Source organism: Chiloscyllium plagiosum, chromosome 36 (genome assembly GCF_004010195.1).
Source record: "Chiloscyllium plagiosum isolate BGI_BamShark_2017 chromosome 36, ASM401019v2, whole genome shotgun sequence".
Taxonomy (NCBI): Eukaryota; Metazoa; Chordata; class Chondrichthyes; order Orectolobiformes; family Hemiscylliidae; genus Chiloscyllium; species Chiloscyllium plagiosum.
This window is the reverse complement of record NC_057745.1, coordinates 12,013,300-12,040,180: the sequence shown is the minus strand read 5'-3', so window position 1 is coordinate 12,040,180 and position 26,881 is coordinate 12,013,300. Positions and strand designations below refer to the sequence as shown.

The following is a 26,881-nucleotide window of genomic DNA, read 5'->3' as shown; positions in this document are numbered from 1 at the left end:
CATTTACCCCCGACTAATGTACCTAACACTATGGGCAATTTAGCATGGCCATTTCACCTGACCTGCACATCTTTGGACTGTGGGAGGAAACCGGAGCACCCAGAGGAAACCCATGCAGACACGGGGAGAATGTGCAAACTCCACATATACAGTCGTCCAGGGCTGGAATTGAACCCAGGTCCTACTGAGCCACCATGAAATGACCCCAACTACACCATAAAACATAGGAGTGGAAGTAAGGCCATTCAGCCCATCGAGTCCACTCCGGCACTCAATCATGGCTGATGGACATTTCAATGCCACTTACCTGCACTCTCCCCGTAGCCCTTCATTCCTTGACAGATTAAGAATTTATCAATCACTGCCTTGCAGACATTTAACATCCCGGCCTCCACCATGCTCCGTGGCAATGAATTCCGCGGGCCCACCACTCTGACTGAAGAAATGTCTCCTCATTTCCGTTCTTAATTGACCCCCTGTAATTCTAAGGCTGTGCCCACGAGTCCTAGTATCCCCTCCTTTCGGAAACAGTTTTCCCAGCATCCACCCTTGCTAAGCCATGCATTATCTTGTAGGTTTCTATTAGATCTCCCCTCAACCTTCTAAACTCTAATTAATACAAATCCAGGATCCTCAGATGTTCATCGTATATTAGGCCTACCATTCCAGGGATCATCTGTGTGAATCTCTGCTGGACACGCTCCAGTGCCAGTATGTCCTTCCTGAGGTGTGGGACCCAAAACTGGACACAGTACTCCAAATGGGGCCTAACCAGAACTTCTGTCTCAGTAGCACATCACTGCTTATACATGACAACCCTCTTGAGATAAATGACAACATTACATTTGGTTTCTTAACCACGGACTCAACCTGCAAGTCAATCTTTAGAGAATCCTGAACTGGCACTCCCAGATCCCTTTGTACTTTGCCTTTATGAATTTTCTCACCATTTAGAAAATAGTCCATGCCTGTATTCTTTTTTCCGAAGTGCGAGACCTCGCATTTGCTCACATTGAATTTCATCAGCCATTTCCTGGACACTCTCCTAAACTGTCTAAATCTTTCTGCAGCCTCCCCACCTCTTCAGTACTACCTGCCTGTCCCCTTAACTTCGTATCATCGGCGAACTTCGCCAGAATGCCCCTCAGTCCCTTCATCCAGATCATTAATATATAAAGTGAACAGCTGGGGCCCCAACACTGAACCCTGCCGAAAAAGAACCTTTTATCCCAACTCTCTGCCTTCTGTCAGACAGCCAATCCTCAATCCATGCTGGTAGCTCACCCCAAACACCACAAGCCCTGACCTTACTCAGCAGCACCCCATGAGGCACCTTATCAAAGGCCTTTTGGAGGTTTAGATACATAACATCCTCTGGGTTTCACTGGTCTAACCTACCTGCTTCCTCTTCAAAGAATTCTAACAGGTTTGTCAGGCCTGACCTCCCCTTACTAAATCCATGCTGACTTGTTCTAATCCAATCCTGCACTTCCAAGACTTTAGAAATCTCATTCTTAACGATGGATTCTAGAATTTTAACTACAACCGAGATTAGGCTAATCGGCCTATAATTTTTCATTTTTGTCTTGATCCTTTCTTGACCAAGGGGGTTACAACAGCAATTTTCCAATCATCTGGGACTATCCCTGACTCTAGTGATTTTTGAAAGATTACACCCAATGCCTCCACTACTTGTTCAGCCACCTCCCTCAGAACTTTAGGATGTAGCCCATCGGGGCCAGGAGATTTATTAATTTAAGACCATAAGACAATACGACATAGGAGCGGAAGTAAGGCCATTCGGCCCATCGAGTCCACTCCGCCATTCAATCATGGCTGATGGGCATTTCAACTCCACTTACCCGCATTCTCCCCGTAGCCCTTAATTCCTTGTGACATCAAGAATTTATCAATTTCTGCCTTGAAGACATTTAGCGTCCCAGCCTCCACTGCACTCTGCGGCAATGAATTCCACAGGACCACCACTCTCTGGCTGAAGAAATGTCTCCGCATTTCTGTTCTGAATTTTCCCCCTCTAATTCTAAGGCTGTGTCCACGGGTCCTAGTCTCCTCGCCTAACGGAAACAATTTCCTAGCGTCCACCCTCTCCAAGCCATGTATTATCTTGTAAGTTTCTATTAGATCTCCCCTTAATCTCTAAACTCCAATGAATACAATCCCAGGATCCTCAACCGTTCCTCATATGTTAGACCTACCATTCCAGTGATCATCCGTGTGAATCTCCGCTGGACACGCTCCAGTCACAGTATGTCCTTCCTGAGGTGTGGGGACCAAAACGGGACACAGTACTCCAAATGGGGCCAATTTTTAGTCCTTTTAGCTTTTCTAGCACTTTCTCTTTTGTAATGGCTAACATACTCAACTCTGCCCTCTGACTCTCCTTAATTGTTGGGATATTGTTCATGTCTTCCACTGTGAAGCCTGACACAAAGTATTTATTAATTTCTTCAGCTATTTTCTTATCTCCTATCACTAGCCTTCCTGCATCAATTTGGAATGGCCCAATTTCTACTTTTGCCTCTCGTTTGTTTCTTATGTATTGAAAGAAACTTTTACTATCGTTTCTAATATTACTGACCAGCTTACCTTCATACTTGATCCTGTCCTTCATTATTTCTCTGTTTGTTATCCTCTGTTTGTTTTTGTAGTCTTCCCAATCTTCTGATTTCCAATGTTTATAGGCTCTCTCTTTTTCTATGATACATTTCCTGACTTCCTTTGTCAGCCATGGCTCTCTAATCCCCCATCGGATAATCTTTCTTTTCTTTGGGATGAACCTCCATACTGTGTCCTCAGTTACACTGGGATGAACCTCCATACTGTGTCCTCAGTTACACCCAGAAACTCCTGCCATTGTTGCTCTACTGTCTTCCCCACTAGGCTCTGCTTCCAGTCAATTTTCGTCAGTTCCTCTCCCTTGCCCCTGTAATTACCTTTATTAAATTGTAACACCATTACATCTGATTTGGCCTTCTCTCGTTCAAACTGCAGACTGAACTCTACCATATTATGATTGCTGCCTCCTAAGTGTTCCCTTACTTTAAGATCTTTTATAAAGTTGGGTTCATTACATAACACTAAGTCCAGAATAGCCTGCTCCCTTGTGGGCTCCATTACAGCTGTTCCAAAAAGCCATCCTGAAAGCATTCCATGAATTCCCTTTCTTTGGATCCACCGGCAACATTATTCACCCAATCTCTGTGCATATTGAGAACCCCATAATCACTGTGACCCTGCCTTTCTGACATGCCCTATCTATTTCCTGGTACATCTTGCGCCCCTGATCCTGACCACTGCTGGGAGGTCTGTACATAACTCCCATTATGGTTTTTTTGCCTTTGTGGTTCCTCAACTCCATCCACACAGACTCCACATCATCTTCACGATGATCTCTGCTGTTAATTCATCTACTTTGTTATGAATACTACGAGCATTCAGGTAAAGCACCTTAATGCTAATTTTCTTATCCTCATTATTTCCATCACCTCTCGTAGTATATCCTAAGTTATCCTTGCCTTTTGCTTCATTCCTAGCTTGTCTTGAACTTAAACGCTGCACACATGCTTACCTGCTGCTTATCTTTCTACTTGACTCCATACTCTCATGCTGCTTATCTTTCTACTTGATTCCACACTCCCTGTTGCTTTCCCTTTCCCTTCTTCCCGACTCACAAGTTTAAAGTCCTAGTGACCACCGTATTTATCCTTTTCGTCAGAATACTGGTTCCAGATCGGTTCAGGTGAAGACCGTTCCATCGGTACAAATCCCTCCAGTTCCAAAACTGATGCCAATGTCCCATGAAATGGAATCCCTCTTTCCCACACAAATCACTTAGCCACGTGTTTACTTCCCTAACTTTCTTATCCCTGTGCCAATTAGCATTTGGCTTGGGTAGTAATCCAGAGATTATGACCCTCAAGGACCTGTTCTTCAATTTCCTTCCTAGTGCTTGATACTCCCCAAACAGGTCCTCCTTCCTCGCCTTGCCTATAGTGTTTGTGCCAATGTGGACCACAACAACTGGAACCTCTCCCTCCTGCTCCAATATCCTTTCAAGCTGGTCAGAGATGTCCTGCACCCTGGCACCAGGCAGGCAACACACCATGCGGGACTCCTGATCCAGTTCGCAAAGGATACTATCTGTCCCCCTAATTATAGAATCCCCTATAACAACTACTTGTCTTTTTGCTCCCCTCCTTGAGTGGCCTTCTGCACCATGATGCCGTGGTCAGCTGACTCATCCTATCCATAACCCTTTTCCTCATGAAACAGGAAGCAGACAGGAAATCAAAAACTCACAAGTTTGCTTTTGGAAATAAAGTGTTAGTGTTATTTCCAGTGATAGGTGAACCTTTAAAAGCCAGGTTTACTGGACCTTATCAAGTCAAAAGGAAATTGAGTGAGGTAAACTATTTGATAAGGACTCCAGACAGAAAGAAACCTCGCAGAGTGTGTCATGTGAATATGCTCAGAGGCTATTTTGACAGTGAAGGAAAGCAGGAGGCGAATGTGTTATTGGTTACGACACAGAGGGAAGAATCAATTCTGAATTGGACATTCTTCAAATTAAATTGGACAATGACGAATTTGTGAAAAATTGGGATAAATTATTGAGTTATCTTTCAGAGGAAAACCAAAATGACCTGAAAGAGTTATTACTATCACATGGGGAGCTACGTAGAAATAAACTGGGAAGTACTAACCTAATTATGCACAATGTAGATATAGGCGATGCTGTGCCGATGAAGCAACATCCTTATAGATATAACCATCTAAAATTGGCACAGGATCAAAAGGAGATTGAATGCCGACAGTGACTAGAGCTCACCCATAGTAATGGTGCCAAAACCAAAAGGTGCCTAAAGGTTGTGTGTGGACCATCGCAAAGTCAATGCAGTTACAATGACTGATGCATATTTGATTCCGCGTTTGGAAGGCTGTGTTGAAAAGGTGGGACAAGGAGCTTATATTTCTAAGTTGGACTTGCTCAGAGGATTCTGGCAGGTAACTGTGTCAGAAAGAGTGAAGGCAATTTTGGCTTTTGTAATGCCAAATGGATGATATCAGTTTAAAGTCATGCCATTTGGTATGAAAAATGCTTCATCCACATTTCAGAGACTAATCAATGAGGTCATTGTTGGATTGCCCAATTGTGTCATATACATTGATGACCTGGTGATTTTTAGTCACACACATGGAAGGAACATTTACAATATTTATTAGACTTGTTCGATCGACTTCGGGAGGCAGGTTTGGTGATAAACCTGGTAAAACGTGATTTGCGAAAGTCCAAGTCACCTTCTTGGGCCATGTTATTAGAGATGGACAAATGGCCCCATGGGATGCAAAAACAAAGGTAGTTGTGAATTTCCCATATGATCAACAAAAAGAGCAGTACTATGATTCCTGGGATTGAGTGGGTTTTATCGAAAATTCGGACCAAATTTTAGCAGTCTGACTGCTCTACCCACTGAATTGCTAAAGAAAGGCAAAAAGTTTCAGTGGACAGCAGATTGTCAGAAGGCATTTGACAGTCTGAAAGCTGTGTTAACCACTGCCCCAGTATTAGCCATACATAATTATGCAAAGTCATGCAAAATGGCTATCGATGCTAGTGATGTGGGTGTGGGTGTCGGTGCTGTACTCTTGCAGGAAGATGACGAGAAGATAAAAAGACCTATCTGATATTTGTCCAGGAAATTGAACATTCATCAGCAGAAATATTTGAGAGTTGAGAAGGAGACTTTGAGCTTGGTGTTAGCGTTACAGCATTTCAATGTTTATGTTACCAGCAACATATCTCAGACAATCAAACACACTGACCATAGCCCATTGAAGATTGTGGAAAAATGTAAGGTCAAAAATGCCAGACTGTTTAGATGGTGCTTGTTGTTTCAGCTGTTCAATTTGAAAATTGTGCATGTGGCAGGATGAGCAAATGTGATTGTCGACGCATTGTTGAAACTCGAATGAGAGACAGGAGGTGTTGGTGGCAGGAGTAAAACAGACTAAAACAGAATGTAGTTGTGCATGTTTACACGTTTATAGTCAATATAATATATATGTGTGTTGTCAAGTAGTAACACTTAACAATTAAGAAAAAAATCATCTTTGGATTTTGATTGTTCATTACTTTTAAGGGGGGGAAGTGTTGCTCCTTTAACAAACTTATAGTGTCCTTGGCTTTTTTTTCAGGAGGTCGTAAAAGACACAGACTCTGAAAGTCTGCACTTGGAAGGGTTTTAGGGCCAATTTGTTTATAGCTAACAGATACTGCCTCAAGAAAACGGCTTTCAAGATTTAAGAAAAAATCTTCTACAATTAAAATGGAGCAGCTGATTCTCCCAGCTCAGCTTTTCTCTGGTTTGGTTTTGGCAGTCAGTCAGTGGTATTGGGAAGCTGCTGGGCTCAAGAGAAGCAGGTCCAGGCTGATCCTCTCTCTCTCTCTGACATCTTTCCTGTAAGATGCTGTGTTTGGTTTTACCTTTTGTGGAAAGGGAGATTGTTACAAGTATTTGGAACAGCATCATTAAGTTGGGATGATCTGTTGGTTTTTGGATAGGTTACGTTACTTAGTATTCTCTTCTCTTTTGTTTGTGTTTCATTCAATAATCTTGTAAATAAATTCTGTTTTGTTCAAAACTAAGTGATTTGACCAGCTGCATCTCTCCTGGAATATCCCTGTTACACCAGCCTAAAACAACTAACAAAGTTAGGGTCTGGGCTACTTTCTTGAAATGTTTTGAGGGAGTCCATAACAAGGGGAATTTATTTATGTTCAGTACTTAAAGTTTCAGAAGCCACCACATAAAATGTCAATGAGCAAAGTATGAGTAGGAGGTAACATATTAACACAGAAAGTTGTCTGGCTGACAGAAAACTGTGCAAATGGATTAATGAGCGTTTTTCTCTGATCGGCAAGAAGTGAGGAGTGGAATTCTGTACGGGTCTGTTCAGGGTTCTTAGCATTTTACAATTCACATCAACAACTTAGATGAGGGGAGTGAAGTTAAGTGGTAGCTAAGTTTGCAGATATAGGTTGGAAAACATATTGTGAAGAGGGCAAAAAGAGGATGCAAACAGGTATCGATAGGTTGAGTCTGGAGTTGGAGTGTAATGTGGAAAAATGTGAAATGTTCACTTTGGCAGGCACAACAGAAAACAACAGCAGAATTCTCAGGTACTGAGTGATGTAATTAGAGCAAGTAATTAGAAGATGAAATGGATACTAACCTCTATGAGAGGAATTGAACATCAAGGTAAGAATATTATGCTTCATTCAAACGGGCCATCACTCGAGTCCATATTTTGAACACTGTGTGCAGTTTTGCTTTCCATATTTAAAGAAGGATGTAAGAGCATTGAAGGGATAGAGAGAACATTTGCAACATTGACATCTGGGAAAAGAATGGTTGTGTTATGAGGAATGGTTGAACAAACTGGGCTTGTTATGAAGAGTTTTGAAGAGTGAGAGGTGACTTGATTGGAGTGTATAAAATTCTGAAGAGTGTTAACAAGGTAAATGTGGAGGGGATGGTTCAGCTGGTTGGTGAGTCCTGTTTTAAAATTAAGGGTTGCCCTTTTGAACAGAGATGAAGAGAAATCTTAAAAACAACCAGAAATTCCTGGAAAAGCTCATCAAGTCTGGCAGCATCTCAGAATGTTCTGAAGAAGAGTCACTGGACCCGAAACGTTAACTCTGCTTTCTCTCCACAGATGCTGTCAGACCTGCTGAGTGTTCCCAGCAGTTTCTCTGTGTTTCTGATTTCCAGCATCTGCAGTTCTTTGGTTTTTTGAAGAGAAGTCTTATTCAGTCAGAGGACTGTGACTTTGGAACTCTCTGCTGCAGAAGGTGGTGGAAGGTGGGCCATTGAACATTTTGAAAGTGGAGATGGATGGATACTGCTACACAAGTGAATCACAGATTAGTGGGGCAGAAGGGAGTGTGGAACTCAAAGCACGGACCGATCAGCCATGATCTTATTGAATAGTGGACAGGACCCAGGGACCAAATGGTGGACTTCTGCTCCTATTCCATATGTTTGTAAATCAAATTTGAGAAATGGTAAACCTGCATTGATGTGTTTTTACCATCTCATTTCATATTGCTCTTTATTGAAGCACTAACACCCTATCCCCAATAGAATGAAAGCCATAAAGCTTGGTTTGTAAGGCCATTTTTCTCAAAACCATTTTGCAGCATGACTTGGTTTGAGCTGTTTACTTGAATATTTACATAGTAAGCATTTTTTTAAACTGATCATTCTTGGCTCAAGTTGATAGTCTGGTTACTGCAGCATTATATTCTGTGGCTTTATGTACTGTGGCATTAGCTATATGTCATGTGCAGTTTATAATTTGCATAGCTGTAGGTATGCTGTCTCTGGAATATACTCTTTTGATTCATGTACTTGTAACTACTATACTTCTTTTGAACTTACAGTGCAAGATGAATTATTATGATAAATATTTATACACTGTAACAGTGAGGTACTCAATACAATACATGCACTTTTTCCCATAAATAAAATACATTGTTGATCTGTCTGCAGTGTGTTGGAGTTTAATATGGTTTTCGACACTTCATGTTTTCATGCATCTCACTAACTCTGGTTTCACAGCAGTTTCATAATTCAGCAGCTTGAGGGGATTGTGTTGTTGAAGTAAATTTATATTCATGTAGTTCAACTGTGTGGACAAATTCCTTTGTCTAAATGTTAAAATGGATTTGAAACCACATCAAATCATTTATACTTTAAATGGCCTTCACATAATGTGACATAGTTATATTAATGTTGTTGACAATTAGTGTACACATCTCTTGAACTAGAGATTGACTGCTGAATTTCAAAATTTTCCATAAAATTTGATGCTACAGTCATAATGCGATTTCACAATAAGCAACAGTGTGATATTGGCAAAACCATTTACTCAAACATGAAGCAGGAACTGTTAATATTGACTTTCATGAAGACAGTTCTATTGCTTACGCTAACTGACTGGAGTGAAGAGATATGTTCTAACTGTTAACATGATTCAAGGATCTGGCACACTTACACACAGTTTAATGATAAATGTGTAGTTTCATCTTGTTCTTTCTCTTTTCATGTGAGTCAGAGTGTTTCAAAACAAAACAATATGGTTTGGCATGAATTTTAAAAAACTCAGAAAAGTTTTGCAAATTTGGATCAAAATTCAATGACTGTTCTTTTTCGCTTTCAAAGAAATCTACCAGAGCATTCCACACTAAGACTGAAGAAAATATAGAGTTGTAAAGTTTAGAAAGTAGAATTTATATCTAGTGAGGACTAACACTTTAAAATTCACTCAGCACAGGCACTGAGAGTGGAATGTGTTGAGTCTTTGGGTTCATTCAGCCCCTAAATGGTTTGGCATGAAAATTCTTACTGGGAAAACAATACAAACTTTATTACAACTATTTACCGGTTATGTGAATATGACTTGTGTTACTACCGGCTCCTTCATTACTCTGTTCAAATTCTCAAGATGCCATCAAATTATGTGGTGCTTGTTGCATTCAATCACGCATTAAGCTTTTTAGATCTTTTCAGACTCCTATAATCCTCCTCCCCAATTCTTTTTTCCCTTGTACAATTATTGTTTTACATTTCACATGATCCCATCTCTCCCAAAGATTTTGACTTTATAAATTCAGATGATCTGAATATTTCAGTAATATTCTAACTGTGTTCTCTTCAGACTTGGCATAATGGTAATTTGATGGTAATAAGATGGTAGACTTAGATTTTCATCCTGATGATCTGAGATCTTTAATACTTTCTTGAATTGGAGGGTCTTTAACTTTTTATATTTCTCTCATGAAAAATTAGTGACTTTTTGAAGTTGCTTGTGTGGTTCTTACTAGAGAAGCTGATTTTCTTTGCAGGATGTTGGACCTTTGCATGTGGTTTATCTCTTGTTAGTGATGTTGTATAGCGTTGTATATGGACCACATTTTTCATTAGTGTCAATGGAATGCTTTCCCTATTTCACATATAGCCTTGTGCTGAAATATCCAAACATTACTCTAATTACTTGAATATTGCAGGCTTTTACCTTCCTTCTCAATGATCAAGTTATTGGTGAAACCATCATGTTCACTCCCACATTTTTGTTACTTGGAGATTACTTCTTGCTTGATGTGATACTCCTTACTAATTTTTGGGAAAGTGGAGAGGCCAGATATTTTGCTTGATCTTTTTCATTCCTAATTATCTCAGCTTCTAACGACAGGCTTTAGTTTGGAGCAGAGTTGTTTAATGTTCAGTGTAGCAATCTGACTTCATTTACTTGCAGATGGTTCGATTGTTGGTCTATCATTGCACATCATCTCAAGTGATGGAAATGATTCAGTTGCTGCCTTTTCACTTGGATTTAGTCTCAAATGTTGTTGCCACTTGGAGTCAGAACGCTATTCAGTTTTGATAGCGGAGAAAACATCTCAGCCATACCACAATAGTCTCACCTTTTCATTATTCCAACATAACTAACCTAAGGGTTCACTTTTTTGTTTAATTTCCACTGAGAGTTTCTGAAGACTAGTATAATTTCATATTGACTTGACTTAACATTTTGTGTATAATATTTTCACTTCTGAGTAAGTTTGAGATCAATACCATTCTTCTGTTAAGTCATGAAAATCCTTGGTGGTGAATTACGTGTAATCTTTTGGTGTCCCCTAGGTAGAAGAGTAGCTTGTAGCAAGCATTTAACATTCAATATAATTTCTCCAAACCATATAGCTGAGCTGCTTATGGCTGTAAGCAGTATTTTGTCAACCGGAACTCACTATCTGATAACATTGTAACACTTGCTCCCGAGTCTAACTTGACATTTGTGAAATGCCCATTGACATAAATATCTGCCTGCCAAATACTTGGGCTGGTTCACTGATTTCCCTTAAGCAAACTTTCAGGTTATTTTCTACTAAAGACTGTTCCACTTCAATTATCTCTTTGTATGGGTACTACTTTGGTCTTTTGCTTTTTTATGGCAACTTCCTGCTTTGACACATTTCTCACAATGCAAGCAGTCATATTTTAAAACTGGGCACTGTTTGTGTGAAGATTCTTTGGTCCACAGCATTGGCAATGTCTTTTAGTGTCTGATATCTGCTGCATTGACTTTTCTTGTTTTTTTACTTTGTGGTTTGTACCTTAGGCAATGAAGATATTCCATTGAGCTCCTGTACCAAGTTTTATTCTCTCCTTTTAGAATTGATCTGTTTTTCATCCAAAACTCTGCTTTACTCACTACCTGAATGATTTTCTCTGGAGTAAAGACTTAATAAATCTGACCACAGCTCAGGGGCTGGTTAACTCACTTGCCCAGATGGTTGGTTTGCATTGGGGATTGATGCCAATAATATGGGTTCAACTTCCGCACCAGCTGAGCTTACCATGAAGGGCTCTCCTTCTCAACCTCTCACCTTGCCTGAGGTGTGTTGACCCTCAGGTCAAACGCCATCAGTCATCTTTCTGTCTCTCTAGTGGAAGAGTGGCTCTCTGGGTTTATGGTAACTTTACCTGACCTCGTGTTGCCTACAACATTCCAGTCTCTTCTGAATTTCACTATAGTAGCCTCACTGTCAGGTCTGAAATGTTTTCTGTGTTATTCTTTGAATTTTTTTAAATGTTGGATGTTACTATGAGCGATGTGGACTTTGCTGTTATCAGTAATTACAGTCTTATGGGCCATGAATTTTTTTCTAGTTATTTCACGAAAGCTTAAGACTGATTTTTCTTAGCTCTCTTAGAGCTGGTCAGTGCAGTGCAGTATGTTGTGGCAGGGTCTAACACTGCCACCATGTTGTGTGTGCGTGAGTTTCTTCAAGCCTGAAGTAGTAGTGCATGGATGAGGGTAGCCACCTTTTTTGGTCCAACTGGAAGAGTGTTGCTGAGCAAACAACTTAAAATTTATTACATTAGTGCAACAATTTATTGTTTACAATAACATGATGTTTATTAATACAGAGACTGCAGGAAGAACCTTAGCCTCGGATCAGTCTCCTGTCAGCTCCTATTGTTTTACCCAGAGACTCATGCTATTGTCACAGATGGTGGTGCTAACTCCATCAATCAATGTTAACCCTTTTAGACACATATACAATGGAATGGATTGTGTTCTAAGTGTGAGAAATTTTACTCTTCTTCGCTAAATATTTTTCATTAACAAACTTCATTTTGTTTTTGTGCTCTAGGTTTGTCTTCCTCTTTAAATAAGAATTGGTTACTTTTGATTTTTTTAAGTTTTCCCCATTTGTCGTCAGCGCTAATCAGTACATTATGGAAAAGGTCAGGATCACATGCAAAAACACCTATCTCATACACAGTTAAAAATCACACAACACCAGGTTATAGTCCAACAGGTTTAATTGGAAGCACACTAGCTTTCGGAGTGACGCTCCTTCATCAGTTGATTGTGACAATCACCTGATGAAGGAGCGATGCTCCGAAAGCTAGTGTGCTTCCAATTATACCTGTTGGACTATAACCTGGTGTTGTGATTTTTAACTTTGTACACCCTAGTCCAACACTAGCATCTCCAAACCATATCACATACACAGCAGCGTTGAGCTGTCCACGCTGCTAAAAAATTCTAAAGTTGCTGGAATGGTTGATTCACTGTGAATCTGAAGGGATGGGTTTCTGCAAGTAGTAGGGAGTTGGATTAATCAAGGTTCAAGGAATCAAATCTATTGATTGTTTGAGGATTCAGTTCTATCAGAGAAATTCTGAATAAGCTTTAGTTCCCCTTCAATTGATGGAACACTACGTAATATACAACACACTTTCTGTTACAAATTAAGTTAATACTTGTATGTGCTATGTTGCAGGTATGCAGCCAGTGATGTACTCTGTCCATGAGGCATTGTGTGGAAGACCACATTGGATTCGTGTGGGTTCTGATATCTACTATTACAAGTACGTTTTCTTCTGTTATTTGTTATAGAGTTTAAGTTAGATGCAAAGTAATAAAATTCCAGGACAATTAGTCACCCTTGAAGCTAAGTTGATTAAATATGTTTTCTGGGCTTGTGATCTTTAGTGATTGGTGTTAAAGGAGTAATTTTGACAGTTTTATCTTGATTTTAACTTTGACTTTTCAGCAATATTTTGAACAAGGAAATAGGGAAGTAAGCTTCGTGACATGGAATGCCTGTTTCTGTCAGGCACTGCCCACTCTTCTTGTAGTCACTGTCCAAATGTTTTCCAGCCCCAGTGGTGTCTGACTGATCATCATTCTGTGGATACTGCTCATTCTTCTTCAGCTGCGAAATGGACATTGCCTGTTCACATTGTGGCACCTCCCTCACAGAAATTGATACATACATAATAGCTGCCTCAGTTCCTTTTACCTCTGTCAACATTAGGTGGGCACTTGACTTGCCTGCTGTCATTTGATGTCTTGCGTTTTGTGAATGAATGCTTCTCCTGTGGTCTCTTTAAAGATTGTGTGGCCTATTTTGAGGCATCATTGCCTTCCTTTAATGGGTCATTCTCTAAGCATTCCTTTGTGAAGACTGATTGCAGTTTTTATTCACTGTAGCAATAATGGCAAACCACAAGTAGAAATGATGATACCTTCCAATATGAAATTTTTTAGTTTGTTAAATTTTCAACTTTATTGCATGGACTGTTTGATGCTACTGTACATGTGGCAAGTATTCTAAGCAGAAGGAGATCCTAGCTTTTTTCATAAGGTGCTATATTGCTGATTAGTGCTGATAACAAATGGGGAAGACTTAGAAACACAAAATAACCAACTCTTCTTTAAAGAGGAAGACAAACATAGGAACAAAATGAAGATTTTTGATGAAAAATATTGAACAGTGAAGAGTAAAATTTGGTAGGGCCAAAGGAAGAGAAAGAAATCCACAATATTGATTGAAGATTGAGAAAATCTTCATGGTAGATCTCCATCCCTTCATTGTTACCCTGGTGGGAGATGGTAAACCCATGTGTCAGCTATATAAAATCTGAAGGTGCATTAATCATGACACACATGTGGAAATAGTCACACAGTTTTTACCGGCTTGGAAGGGTTTAAGGTATAATTATTACCATTAACAATTTTATACTGGAGTTTATTTAGGAATGGGAGAAAACAAAACCTGGAAAACTAGTGGTGTTGTGGAAATGTTACTGGATTAGTAACACAATCCCACATTATTGTTCTGAGGACTTGAGTTTGAATCCCTTTGTAGTAAATGGTGAAATTTTAACTCAATAAAAGTTTGCATTAAAAAGCTGGTCCCATAATGACCATGCAGCCAACAGTCAATTATGCTAAAAAAGACCATCAGGTTCACTAATGTCATAGAGTCATAGAGATGTACAGCACAGAAACAGACCCTTTTGTCCAACTTGTCCATGCCAACCAGATGTCCTAACCTAATCCCATTTGCCAGCACTTGGCCCATATCCCTCTAAACCTTCCTATCCATATACCCATCCAGATGCCTTTTTAGATGTTGTAATTGTACCAGCCTCCACCACTTCCTCTGGCAGCTAATTCCTACACGCAGCACCCTCTGTGTGAAAAGGTTGCCCCTTGGGTCCCTTTTAAATCTTTTTCCTCTCACCCTAAATCTATGCCCTCTAGTTCTGGACTCCACCACTACAGGGAAAAGACGTTGTCTATTTACCCTCTCTATGCCCCTCATGATTTTATAAATGTCTATAAGGTCACCCCTCAGCCTCCATCGCTGCAGGGAAAACAGCCCCAGCCTATTCAGCCTTTCCTTGTAGCTCAAATCCTCCAACCCTGGCATCCTTGAAGGAGAAAGATCTACAGGTGATTCCACACCAACTGCAATGTAGTTCACCCTCAACTACCCTTTAGGTAATTAGGGTTGAGGAATAAGTGCAAGCTCCTCAGTAATACCAGCATCCCATGCATGAATAAAATCTGAAATAAAGATAAAATCAGGAAGTATAACATTGCCATGCCGAAACTTATGAAAATTATTGTGACTTTCAAAAATAAAGCACTTAATTCTGAGATGGGTCTCCTCATTAGGATTGTCAGTTTCTGCCAACATTGTTAAAAATGGCCAAATTGAAAGTCAAAGGAAATTTGAGAAAGAACATGAGTGTCACGTGTATCAAAGTGATATGACTCTCTGAATTTATGTAACATTCTTCACATTTTGATTGTTGTAAGATCACAAATGGACCTGGGAATGGTTTGCACTGATGGCTTTAGGATTGGACATTTTTATCCATTCATTTGCAGGATGTTGGAGCTTGTTGTGTCAGAATTTATTGCTCATTCCTATTTGCCCTTGAGGAATTAGCAGTGAGCTGCCTTCATGAACCACTGCAGCATTTTGATCCAGCTGGAAATGATAGTATCTCTTCAAGTCAGGATGGTATGTATCTTGGAAGGAACTTACAGGTGTTTCCATGTATCTGTTTTTCTAGGTGGTTGCAGGTGCACATTTGGAAGTTGCTGTCGAAAGAGCTTTGATGAGTTGCTCGAGTACATCCTGTAGATTGTACACACTGTTGACATGATATGTTGATTGTGGTCGGAGTGAATGCTTATGGATGTGGTGCCAATCAACTGGGCTACTTTGTGCTAGATGCTGTCAAGCTTTGAGTGTTGTTGGAGCTGAAGTTATCCAGACAAGTGGGAAGTGTAGCATCACACTCTTGACATGTGCATTGTAGATGGTGGACTATGCTTTGAGGAGTCAGAAGCTGAATGATTCATTGCCAAATCCCCAGCTCCTGATCTGTTTTTGGGAGCTGGAATATTCACATGGATGGTCCGGTTCAGTTTCTGGTCAATCATCACCCCAGAGTGTTGACAATGGGGGATTCCGTGATGGTAGTGCCATTGAATGTCAAGGTGTGGTGGTTTGATTCTCTCTTGTTGGTGATGATCATTGCCTGGAATTTGTGAGGTGTGAATGTAATTTGCCACATGTCAGCCCAGTCTGAATATTGTTCAGGTCAAGCTGCATGTGGACACAAATGCTTCAGTGTCTGAGGAGTTGTGAATAGTGCCAAACATGGCATTTTCTATCAGTGAACCTCTTACCTTATGATGGAGGAAAGGTTATTGATGACATACCTGAAGATGTTGGGTCCCAAATACTAAGCTGAGGTACTTCCATAGTGAGTCTGGATGAGTGAGAGCATATCAGTCCCATTATAAGACAAACATGATTCTTGTCTTTTTTAAAAAGAAATCTCGAGATTGTTGATGAATTTGTAGGAATTTAATTCCTATCAATTCTGAGAACCACTCTGTCTGTGACCCTCACTCTCTAGGATCACATTTAATGAGATCCTTGTAGATTATCCTGGACTCTGCCAGCAGACTGAAACTTGATGATTCAACAAATGAACTATAAGTCTGTAAATCCCTGCATCCATTTTGATAAAAATAATTAACAGCGCTACTTCCAATGCTGATCTCTCTCATGTAGCTGCTTGATTTCTTTTAATTAATCCAAGTTTATCCAAGTTTAATGCATTTCCATCTATTGCATGAGCCTGATCCTTATGCAGCCATCTTTATGTGGGAGAAACCGCTTCTGAAAATCCACATACACAACATAATTGGCTTAATACAAGATCAACAACTTAAGCAAAGCAGGCAATGAGCTGAAATATAACAAAGAGCTGCAGTTGTTGGAGATCTGAAACAATAACAGAAATTGCTGGAGAAACTCAACCCATCTGGGGGCATCTGCTGGAAGAAATCAAAGTTTCAGGTCTGGTGACTCTTCATCGGGAAGAGTTTCAAAAAAATAAAATATCCCATGCCCATGTATGCTTTTCAGAAGTTCACCATCCCAGGGAGGTATGAAGCCATTTGTAGGAAGTTTCATTCTATTTGTGATTGGAGCAATTTCAACAACAAGATCATTGACTTTGACTGAGAGCCTTCGGGAATGCAGCCATTAACTTCTCATCTATAGCTTTCACAGAAAGAATCTCTACGGTGTGGAAACAGGCTCTTCAGCTCAACAAGTCCACACCAACCGTCCGAAGAGTAACCCACCCAGACCCATTCCACCTACCTTATATCTACCCCTGACTAATGCACCTAACCTACACTATGGCAATTTAGCATGGCTAATTCACCTAACCTACACATCTTTGGATTGTGGGGGGAGGAAACCGTAGCACCTGGAGAAAACCCACGCAGACACAGGGAGAATGTGCAAACTCCACATAGTTGCCCAAGACTGGAATCGAACCCGGGTCGCTGGTGCTGTGAGGCAGCAGTGCTAACCACTGAGCCACTGTGCCGTGTCTCTGAGATCTGTGGATATTTTCCTCCTTGGACTGTGTGTGCTTCCATTAAAATAAAAGCTTCCTTTATAGCTGAGTGAAGGAGGCCTTAGCTTACACAAAATTACTCACTTCGGTGGGAACAAATGTCGGACCTTGTTAGCGTATTTGGTAATCACCTTTAAACAACTATCTCTAAATGATGTATGTATGTTTACAACTTCCCAGTTAACTAACTTGAGGAAGACGCTAGTATTCTCTTTAAACCGTATGACCTATGTGTGTCTGTTTTCTGGTGCTATGAAAATTGTTCACATCGATGCAAACACGTTTGATGCAGCAATTGCAAGGTTTTGACTAGCAAAGAGATGTAATTATGGTGGAGGTGCTCGTATTGAAAAATGCCACCACATTCATCTCTGAAGTAGACCGATGCAAGAAAAGAAATCACATAGTTTGACAAATGCTTACATACAGGAGAATATAATGGATTGAAGTAATTGAATTCATGAAACAAATGCATTCTAAGAATACTCGCAAGCTATATCTCAACAAACATCATGTAATCTTGCATGTGCTTACTCCTAAGTGACTATGTGCAAACCTGAATACGTTACATCAAAAAATTCCTTTTCAGCGAGAATTGAGGTCTTAACTTATATTAATGATCATAACAAACTAATGATAAAGCCAGCAAATAGATTTCCAAAGCAAAAAGCAACTACTTTACTGAAAGTGAATTTTTTGTATTAATAAAACTATTAATTTATTAATTATCAAGACCCCTTTTTTCAGTGCAAACATGAACCAACTTGAACAAGGAGAGGCTGTAGATCACCTAGTGCGGCAAAAATCTCCACACAAGACATAAAATCAAAGTAAGCACATTGGTGAACTCCTAAAGTATGTCAAGAATGAAAATTGAGTCCAAAATAAATGGCTACAACACAACAAGGAAGCTATGAAGACCCCAACCCAGATAGTTTGAGACGGGTCGATTATTTGAAAATATCAATCTGCTCAGTGAGGGAGACAACACGTCCTCAGGCTCACAACAATCTTGTAAGTGCCAGATGGTTTCATTCTTAACAAGTGTCCAATATGGTAATAGCATGGAAACTGTACTTGCAATATGATCTTTAAGCTCTTTCTCAAAATTCTTTTCTTTTTGCAAATATTTAAACTCACAAAATAACCTGCGTTAATCTTCTACACTGGAACAGAATCAATTATTTTGTACAACTCTGATTTGATGTCTGCAGTAAATCTCCTATAATTCCAGCACATGTGTGGTTCAGAATAACGAATAGGACAATGTTCTTCATGTTTCCACAGATGAGCTACTTTCGCCCAAGCAACCCAGATAGAGTTACCATGAGAAAGGATGGCAGGAAGGAGATCCATGGGAGAATGTTGAATCCTCAGATTTTGGGGAACCAGTCAGACCCACGAATGATGCTCTAACCTGTGTTCATACTCCCCACTGGTGCCACAGGATGTACACATCACAGGAAACCGTCTCTTCAGTGACATACAGAGCCTTCGGACTACAATACCAATTCTAATTGTTGAAGGATAATGTGCAGGTTGGAAATATGAAGATACACACTGGCTTGGAAACTTTACCCAATCTATTTAGAATAGTAAAACAGTACTGTCGGGACTGTAACGAGGTCAACCAGGTGGCCTTCATAGAATATGAGTTCCCTGATTAGGACTGCTAAGCTGGTCCAATCAGGGAGCCCTGGCTGACAGAGTTAAAGTGCTGTTCACTCTGAGAGCTGGCTCTGAGGATACTGGACCAGTGTCAAGTACTATGCACGTATAAATAAAAGGTGACTTGGTGATGGGATACCGGCCTCTGTGGAGTTATTTCAGTGGCGATGAGAGAAAAAAAAAACACGCTCCTGAAGAAATTCTCTTTCAACAGCCACCTTTTGAGTTGGGTTAAGCACTTTTGGCATCATGCCGTTATTTAGGAAACTTCACTCATTCGATCCTGCTGCTGAAGACTGTGCTCTGATGTGGAAAGAATGCATTGTTTTTATCCAGGCAGATGAAAATCAATGAGTAATTCTCCTAACAGCTTGTGGATCTGCAGTTTATTTGGTTATTAGGAGATTGACATTTCCTAGAGGTACCAGATGCTAAAACCTTTCAAGAGTTGACCAATTTAGTTAAGGAATATTATGACCTTAAGCCACATCTAATTTTGTGAAGCTATTGGTTTTACTCGGCAGTTTGAGAGCTGGGGAATCCATGTCGGGATTTTTGACAAGGTTAAGATGATTGGCAGAGGAACATGACTGTGGGATTTTGTGGGATTATTGATGTAACCATGCAAAAGTGCCGATTAGCTGAAGCTCAATGGGACTTCAAAAAGGAAGTGCAATTGGTTTCATTATTAGAAAATACAGCACGTGGAGCATGGGAGCTACAGGAAATGTTGATAGGAGTGGACACCCTCACTAATCCAAATGAGCTTGGGGAAAACCACTTGAGTAAAGACAATTGCATAGCCTCACCCAGGACATATCCTGAACAGAGGGACTCTGGGACAGCCCACAGCAAAACCCCAAAACAAAGCCAAGTCTCAGCCAAACAGTTTACATTTTCTTCAGGCTCTAGGCTGACAAACCATTGTAGTTTCTGTAGGTATGTGGACTCGACATAGCAAAAGAGTCCAACTAAGTGTGAATGGTGTAAGAGAAGTCAAAGGTTGGTATCCAGGAAAGTGCACACCTTGGAAAGTCCACCTACACTTAGTTTGGAACAGTTAAATTGTTCAGCAATATCCGAATCCAGAGGTGAGTTTGGGTCCATTATGAGACCTGGCAGCATTGGCAGTGGCTGCAGGGGCGAGATGGGCCTGAAGTGGACTCATGGAGGGTAGTGGAGTCGAGTTTGGGCCAGTATGGTGCCCAGCAGCATCAGTGGCATCTGCATTGGTGAGATCCAGTCAGGACTCATAGTGGCATGGATATCGAGCGGAGGCAAGATGGCGCCAAACAGTGGGCGACTTGCATTCCAACGACAGCGGTGTGGCGAAGGGACTCAGGCCTGGCCACCAGGTTCAAGGCAGTGCACTTAAGATAGACTGTAAGGTTGAATACATTTTCTTTTTTTTTATTTTCCTGACTTTATATTCAATGTTTTGATTTATTTTTCCGTATTTTAAGATGGTGCCAGGGAGTGGTGACTCTATACAACGCTTTTCACCGTATTTTGTAAAAAGTACATGTGACAACAAATAAATGAATCAGGATGAATCAAAATGGAAATCTGTTCAAATGGTCACCTGGTTCTAATGGAGGTTGGTATTGCTGTGGATGTGTCAGTAATTGCAGAAACAGTCTTTAACAAAATTCACTTTGGACTCATACCCTTACATTTGTGTATGGCCTTGTTACACTAAGAACCTATACTGGGGAACTGTTACTAATTAAGGGGACAACTTTGGTTCTGGTCTCGTATGAGAAGCAGCTAGTTCAGTTACCACAGTTTGTAGTAAAAGGCTCAGGGCCATGCCAGATGGGGCAAAATTAGTTGAGAAAGATTCACTTGATTGGTTCAACAGTTTTTGGTTAGATAATGGCTGCCTGAGTGAAGTCCTAATTAACTACTTGGAAGTTTTTCAGGAAGGTCAAGAGACTGTCAAAGGAGCTAAGGTCACCTTGCATGTTCGACAAGGCCCGCCCAGTGCCATTTGCCTTACGGATAAGAGTAGAGGCAGAAATCAGGAGGCTGGAACTTGAAGGACTAATCAAACCAGTCAGATTTTCAGCACCGGTTTGTACCAACTGTGCAGACTGAAGGGTTGGTTCACCTTTGTAGGGATTTTAAATGCTGCAGGTAAAAGGTAAACAGCCTTTTGCAGCTGGATAAAGATCTAATACCTCACTTAGAGGATTTATATGTAAAACTGGCAGTGCCTACCCTTCATGAAGCTGAACGTGAGCCATGCCCGCCTGCAACTGGGGTTAGTTGAGAATTCCAAGAGGTCTGCTACAATTAATACCCATAAGGGTTTGTACCAATATATGAGACTGCCGTCTGGGGTATCGTCAGCCTGTGCCATTTCCCAGCAGAAGATGGAGAACATTTTACAAGACCTACCCTGGCCGCCATTTTTCTGAGTGACGTACTGATAATAGGGAAGACCAATAAAGAGCACTTAGAGAAAGTGAGGGATTCACTGATGGTAATGCCAGGTAGTGAAGGAAGTTTTGGCGGTTATTTTTGATGTGAGAAAGTTCCACCAATTGTTTTACAGATGTAAATTTGTAATAGTAATTGATCACAAGCCTCTGCTTGGGCTTCTTAAGAGGACAGGACTATGCTGCCCACAGCTTCAGGTTGAATTCAGCAGTGGCCTCTCATTCTAAGAATGTACAATTACAAGTTGGAACACCATCTGGGAGGCCAAATAGCAAATGTGGATGAGCAAACTCTCCCAGATGATACACTGTCAGTAGTGTTGCCATTGAAAGAGTCAGTAATGGTTTTAAATTTTCTGGACACACTTCCAATCACAGCTGACAATATCAGACATGGGACACAGAAAGATCTAGTCCGGGCAAAACTTAAACAGCTGGTGGTGATGAGGGAAACCAAAGGGCTGTCACAATCAAAACTGAAACCTTACGGTCCCGGAGAGATCAGATCACTGTAGATAATGGCATCTTATTCTATGGAACAAGAGTAACTCTCCAGAGCAAAGATCGCTGCCAGATACTGGTGGAACTCCACCAGGATCATCCAGGGGTTTCCAAAATGAAGATGTTGGTGAAAAGTTATGTCTGGTGACCAGGATTGAATGCAGACGTCGCTGTGTTGGTGGGGTAGTGCCCAGAGTGCCAACAAGACTAAAGTTACTGCCAGCAGCTCTCCAATGGCCAGGCAATCTCCAGACTCGGTTACACATTGACAATGCTGGCCCTTTCATGGGCTTAGCATTCTTCGTCATTGTGAATGTCTATTTCAATTGGTTGGATGTGAATTGAGGTCATTTGTCAAACAAGGCAGTGATGATAGAAAGTCTACTAGCAACTTTTGCTACATGGGCCTGAGGAAATGTTGGTCAGAGACAATGGGCCATCATTTACCCAGGAGGGAATTTGTGTATACCCTAAGGTCAAAGCAGCATTCAGTATATAAGATCAGCTCCATACCTACCATCACCCACTAGTCTAGCAGAAAGAACAGTCTAACATTTGAAGTCAGGCTTAAAGAAACAGCCAAAAATTGTGGCGCTGGAAAAGCACAGCCGGTCAAGCTGCATCTGAGGAGTAGGAGAGTCGATGTTTATCAGGAATGAGGTGGTGGCCCAAGGGAGTTGAAAGATAAATGAGAGGGGGGGGGGTGGCTCAGGGCAAAGGGAGATACAGACTCCAGCATCACCCAAGATCAAACTGTTCCGGTTCCTATTCGATTATTGGATCACCCGTCATGCAACTACTGGATAACTCCAGCAGAGTTACTAATGGGGAGAAGATGCTGCACCAGGACTTTTGAAGGGGGAACATTTAGGAATGCCAACACCAGACACAAGACTCCTCTAAGCCAGAGAGACAGTTTACTTCATTGGATGAAATTTGGTGCTGAAAACACAGAAATGGTGCTGCCTGGGTACAAGGCATGCTCGGCACAAGATCAGGTCCCGTGATGGTCTTTAGCAAGCACTTTGGACAGGAACAAAACATACCCGGCTTCTCAGAACAGCTGGAATCTGTGGGCTCTCCCCCTCTGTCTAGTGTCCATGAAACCTCGGAATCTGAGATGGATACAGCAGATGTCGCAGTCTCAATGTCTTTAACGCCCTGAAGAAGAGGTGGAATTTCTTCAGAGATGTTCTGGGTGCAGGAGGCAATCTATGTTCTAGTAAATATCACCCATATCCGAGGCTCAGTTTGGAGGAACCAGACCTGATGCAAAGACACCCCAGGAGAGGTCTACAAGTGAAAGTACAGGCGTATGTGCCTGGATTTAGAGGGGGATGGATGTCATGAGTGTTACAGAGTCAGCCAGATGGACCTCATAGAATATAAGTCCCCTGATTGGGGCTGTTAACCTGGTCCAATCAGGGAGCCTTGGCTGACAGATATAAACAGGAGTGTCAGATGTTCTGTTCACTGTGAGAGCTGGCTCTGAGGGGGCTGGATCAGAATCAAGGATTCTCCACATGTAAATAAAGGGTGACGGGATGCTGGCCTATGTGGAGGTATTTCAGATACATATAACAGTTCAGTTTGAAATGCTTGTGATATTACTTTTTAATCTGTGTTTCACATTTCAAGATGAAAAATAAGGAAAGGACAACAATAATTTGAAAAGCAGAGAAGCTTCCCAAGGACAGGAAATTCAAAAATCCCTGTATCCTTTTACTTGGCTTAAGTAATGACTTGCCAACAAAAGATAAACAAAAACACAACTGTGTTACAGTTACAATTGATCTCTGAATGACCTTGCTATGCATTTGCCTCATTAGTTATATACTACTGTCTTACAGTGATGCAGCAGTAATCCTGCACTGTTGCTGTCTTTTTCAATGAGCATGTCAAATGGTTTGTTGTGAGTATTGCCACAGGCGATATGTGAGTATTGCATACTTGGGATGATACTGCTGGTTGAGCAGATTGGCTCTGCAGTCAATTTACTCATCACTCTACTACAAGCTCAGCCAGTGTTCCTACTGTGAAGGTTGGCCCTTCATTGAGTGCATCATCCTAGAAAATCCTTTGACCAATAGGACCTCGCAAAGCTCTGTATTCAAGATATTCTGTTGTCTTTATTCTTTATAATGATGTGTATCGCAGACTGTGCAATAAGACTGGGTTACATATTGCTAATTACCCTGCAGAAGATGACAGTGAACAAGCTAGTTGTAGATTAGTTCACAAGAACTGTCATATAAAAACATGACACAATTAGTGAATGTTAGAATCAGACCGGGGTAGATTTATTCAATCCCACCAATTCCCCAGCCTTAGAACGAAACCTAGGACTGTACCAAATTGCTCAAGCCTAACTCTTGAGTCTCTAGGATTTCTCATCTCAGGCATTTTTCTTGTCTAGTGGTGTTTCCTACTGCACGGTTACCACCAGACAGTGCATAATGGTGACAGAAAGAACAGGAAAGTGAACAGTAGTTACTAAGTCACTGCACTAAGACTAAATGAAAATTGGGGTATACAGTAATAGCTCTCAATAGACCCCTTACCTTCTTCAAGCCATTGGCCTACGCACTGTCACCATCCCCTGCAAGTCAGCAGGAGATTGGTGGAAGGCTGTGGCCGGCACTTACTTTGGAAGAAGATCATGCTTCTCCATGATCTCCCTACTATAGGAAAGATGTTATGAAACTTGGAAGGATACAGAGAAGATTTACAAGGATGTTGCCAAGGTTAGAGGGTTTAAGTATAAGGGAGAGGCTGAATAGGCTGGGCTATTTTCCCTGGAGCTTTGAAGGTTGAGGGGTAACCTTTTGGAGACGCATGGATAGAGTGGATAGCCAAGTTCTTTTCCACAGGGTAGAGGTGTCCAAAACTAGAGGACATAGGTTTAAGGTGAGAGGGGAAAGATTTAAAGGGACCTATGGGCCAACGTTTTCACACAGTGGGTGGTGCATGTTTGGAATGAGCTGTCAGAGGAAGTGGTGGAGGCTGGTACAATTACAACATCTAAAAGGCATCTGGATAGCTATATAAATAGGAAGGATTTAGAGGGATATGGGCCAAGTGCTGGCAAATGGGACTAAATTAGGTTAGGATATCTGGTCGGCATGGACAAGTTAGACCAAAGGGTCTGTTTCCGTGCTGTACATCTCTATGACTCCATAACTCTATCTCAGGAAAGCAATTAGGATCCTGGCACAATGCTAATAGGGTGAGGACCTTGTCCTCCGAGTCTGTATATATTTTCTTTTGACTTCTGCATGTGGGAGGCAGGTTGTGTATTTTGCAGTTCTTTTTCCCGACCGCATTGAGTGAGAATTGGAAAGAAATGGCCATTGTGCAGTGATGGCAGATGCCTTGCCTCCAGTTCCAGGTCTTGCTATTTTTCAGTAGAGAGGGATGCAGGTGGGGAACCTCAAACACAATGTCTCGAAGTTATTGCTCTAAATCTGGAAGTGGACATTTCAGAACAGCTGCGATTTTCAGGATACTCTCCTGAATCACATCTGGTGAGTGAAGGCATGAACCCTGGATGTGAGGCAGGAAGAGTTTAAAAGGTAATTACAAATAGCATTGCCTCCTTTATTGTTCAGAATGAAATGATATAGTCTGAGTTATATCTGTGTTTAGTAAGGAGAGTGATGTCAGTGCTCGGATTGGAAAAGGAAAGTGACCATTAAATAGTGTACTTGCTGAGATGTTACTTCTTGGAAAACTGTCAAATGGGAAAGCAGCATCACAAAAAAGAAAGTGTTTAGATGCATTGGAATAGTTGCTCCACGAGGTCATGTGCTGTTCTGAATTATACAACATTGAAATAATAAATAGGAGCAGGAGTAGGCCATTCAGTCCCTCAGTCTTGCTTCATAATTTAACAAGATTCGGCTGATCTGCCCCAGGTCTTATTTCCACTTTGAGCCAACTCAGCATAGCCCTCAACTTCCTGATATTTAACAAATCGAATTCTCTAAATACTTTCACTCATCTAAATGTTCACAACTCTCTGGGATAGAGAAGTTCAGATATTCACTACCCTGGATGTAGGTTTGCTCGCTGAGCTGGAAGGTTCATTTTCAGACGTTTTGTCACCATACTGGGTAATATCTTCAGTGAGCCTCCGGACTGAAGGTGTTACCTAGTATGGTGACGAAACGTCTGAAAATGAACCTTCCAGCTCAGCGAGCAAACCTCCATCCAGAACCTCAACTGAGCTACAAACCTTTTCAAAACTCACTAATTCACTGTCCTCTGAGAGAAGGAATTCCTTCACAACTCTGTTTTAAATGAGCATCCCGTTATTCTGTAACTTTATCCCCTAATTCAAGATTGCCCCACTAGTGGAAACATCTTCTCAATATCTATTCTGTCAAGCCCCATGAGATCACCCCTTATTCTTCTAATCTCTAGTGAATAAAGGCCTAACCTGTTTAACCATCTTTGATGCCAGGATTCAGCCTAGTGAATTGCTTTTGAAAAGCCATCAATGCCAGTACATTCTTGCTTAAAACTATACACATTACTCTCGGTGCAGTCTCACCAACACCCTGTACATTTGTTATAAATGATATCATTTTTCAACTCTAACTCCCAAGAAATAAAGGCCAAAATTCCATTTGCCTCTTAATTACTTGCTGTACTTGCAAACCAACTTTTTGTGTTTCATGCACAAAAACAGCTAGATCACTGTGCTGTACTTTTTAGGAGTCTCCTTCTATTTAGGTACTAGTCTGCCTTACCAAAGGGCATGATCTCATACTTTCTTCCATTCAACATCTGCCAAACTTTTCCCACTCACTCAACCACAGGAGTGATCTGGTGGCTCAGTGGTTAGCACTGCTGCCTGACAGTGCCAGGAACCCAAGTTTGATTCTACGTGGAGTTTGCATGTTCATCTCATGTCTGTGTTGGTTTCTGTCG

At 41.0% G+C, this 26,881-nt stretch overlaps 1 protein-coding gene across 1 annotated transcript in view; it reads left to right on the top strand.

Moving 5' to 3' along the window:
* LOC122540843 (cytosolic carboxypeptidase 4-like) overlaps nt 1–26,881 on the top strand; it is a 244,133-nt gene that overhangs the window by 92,614 nt on the left and 124,638 nt on the right. The window contains exon 12 of the mRNA XM_043677060.1: nt 12,878–12,965. Coding sequence (XP_043532995.1) covers nt 12,878–12,965 — 88 coding nt within the window. The remainder of the gene's footprint in view (nt 1–12,877; nt 12,966–26,881) is intronic.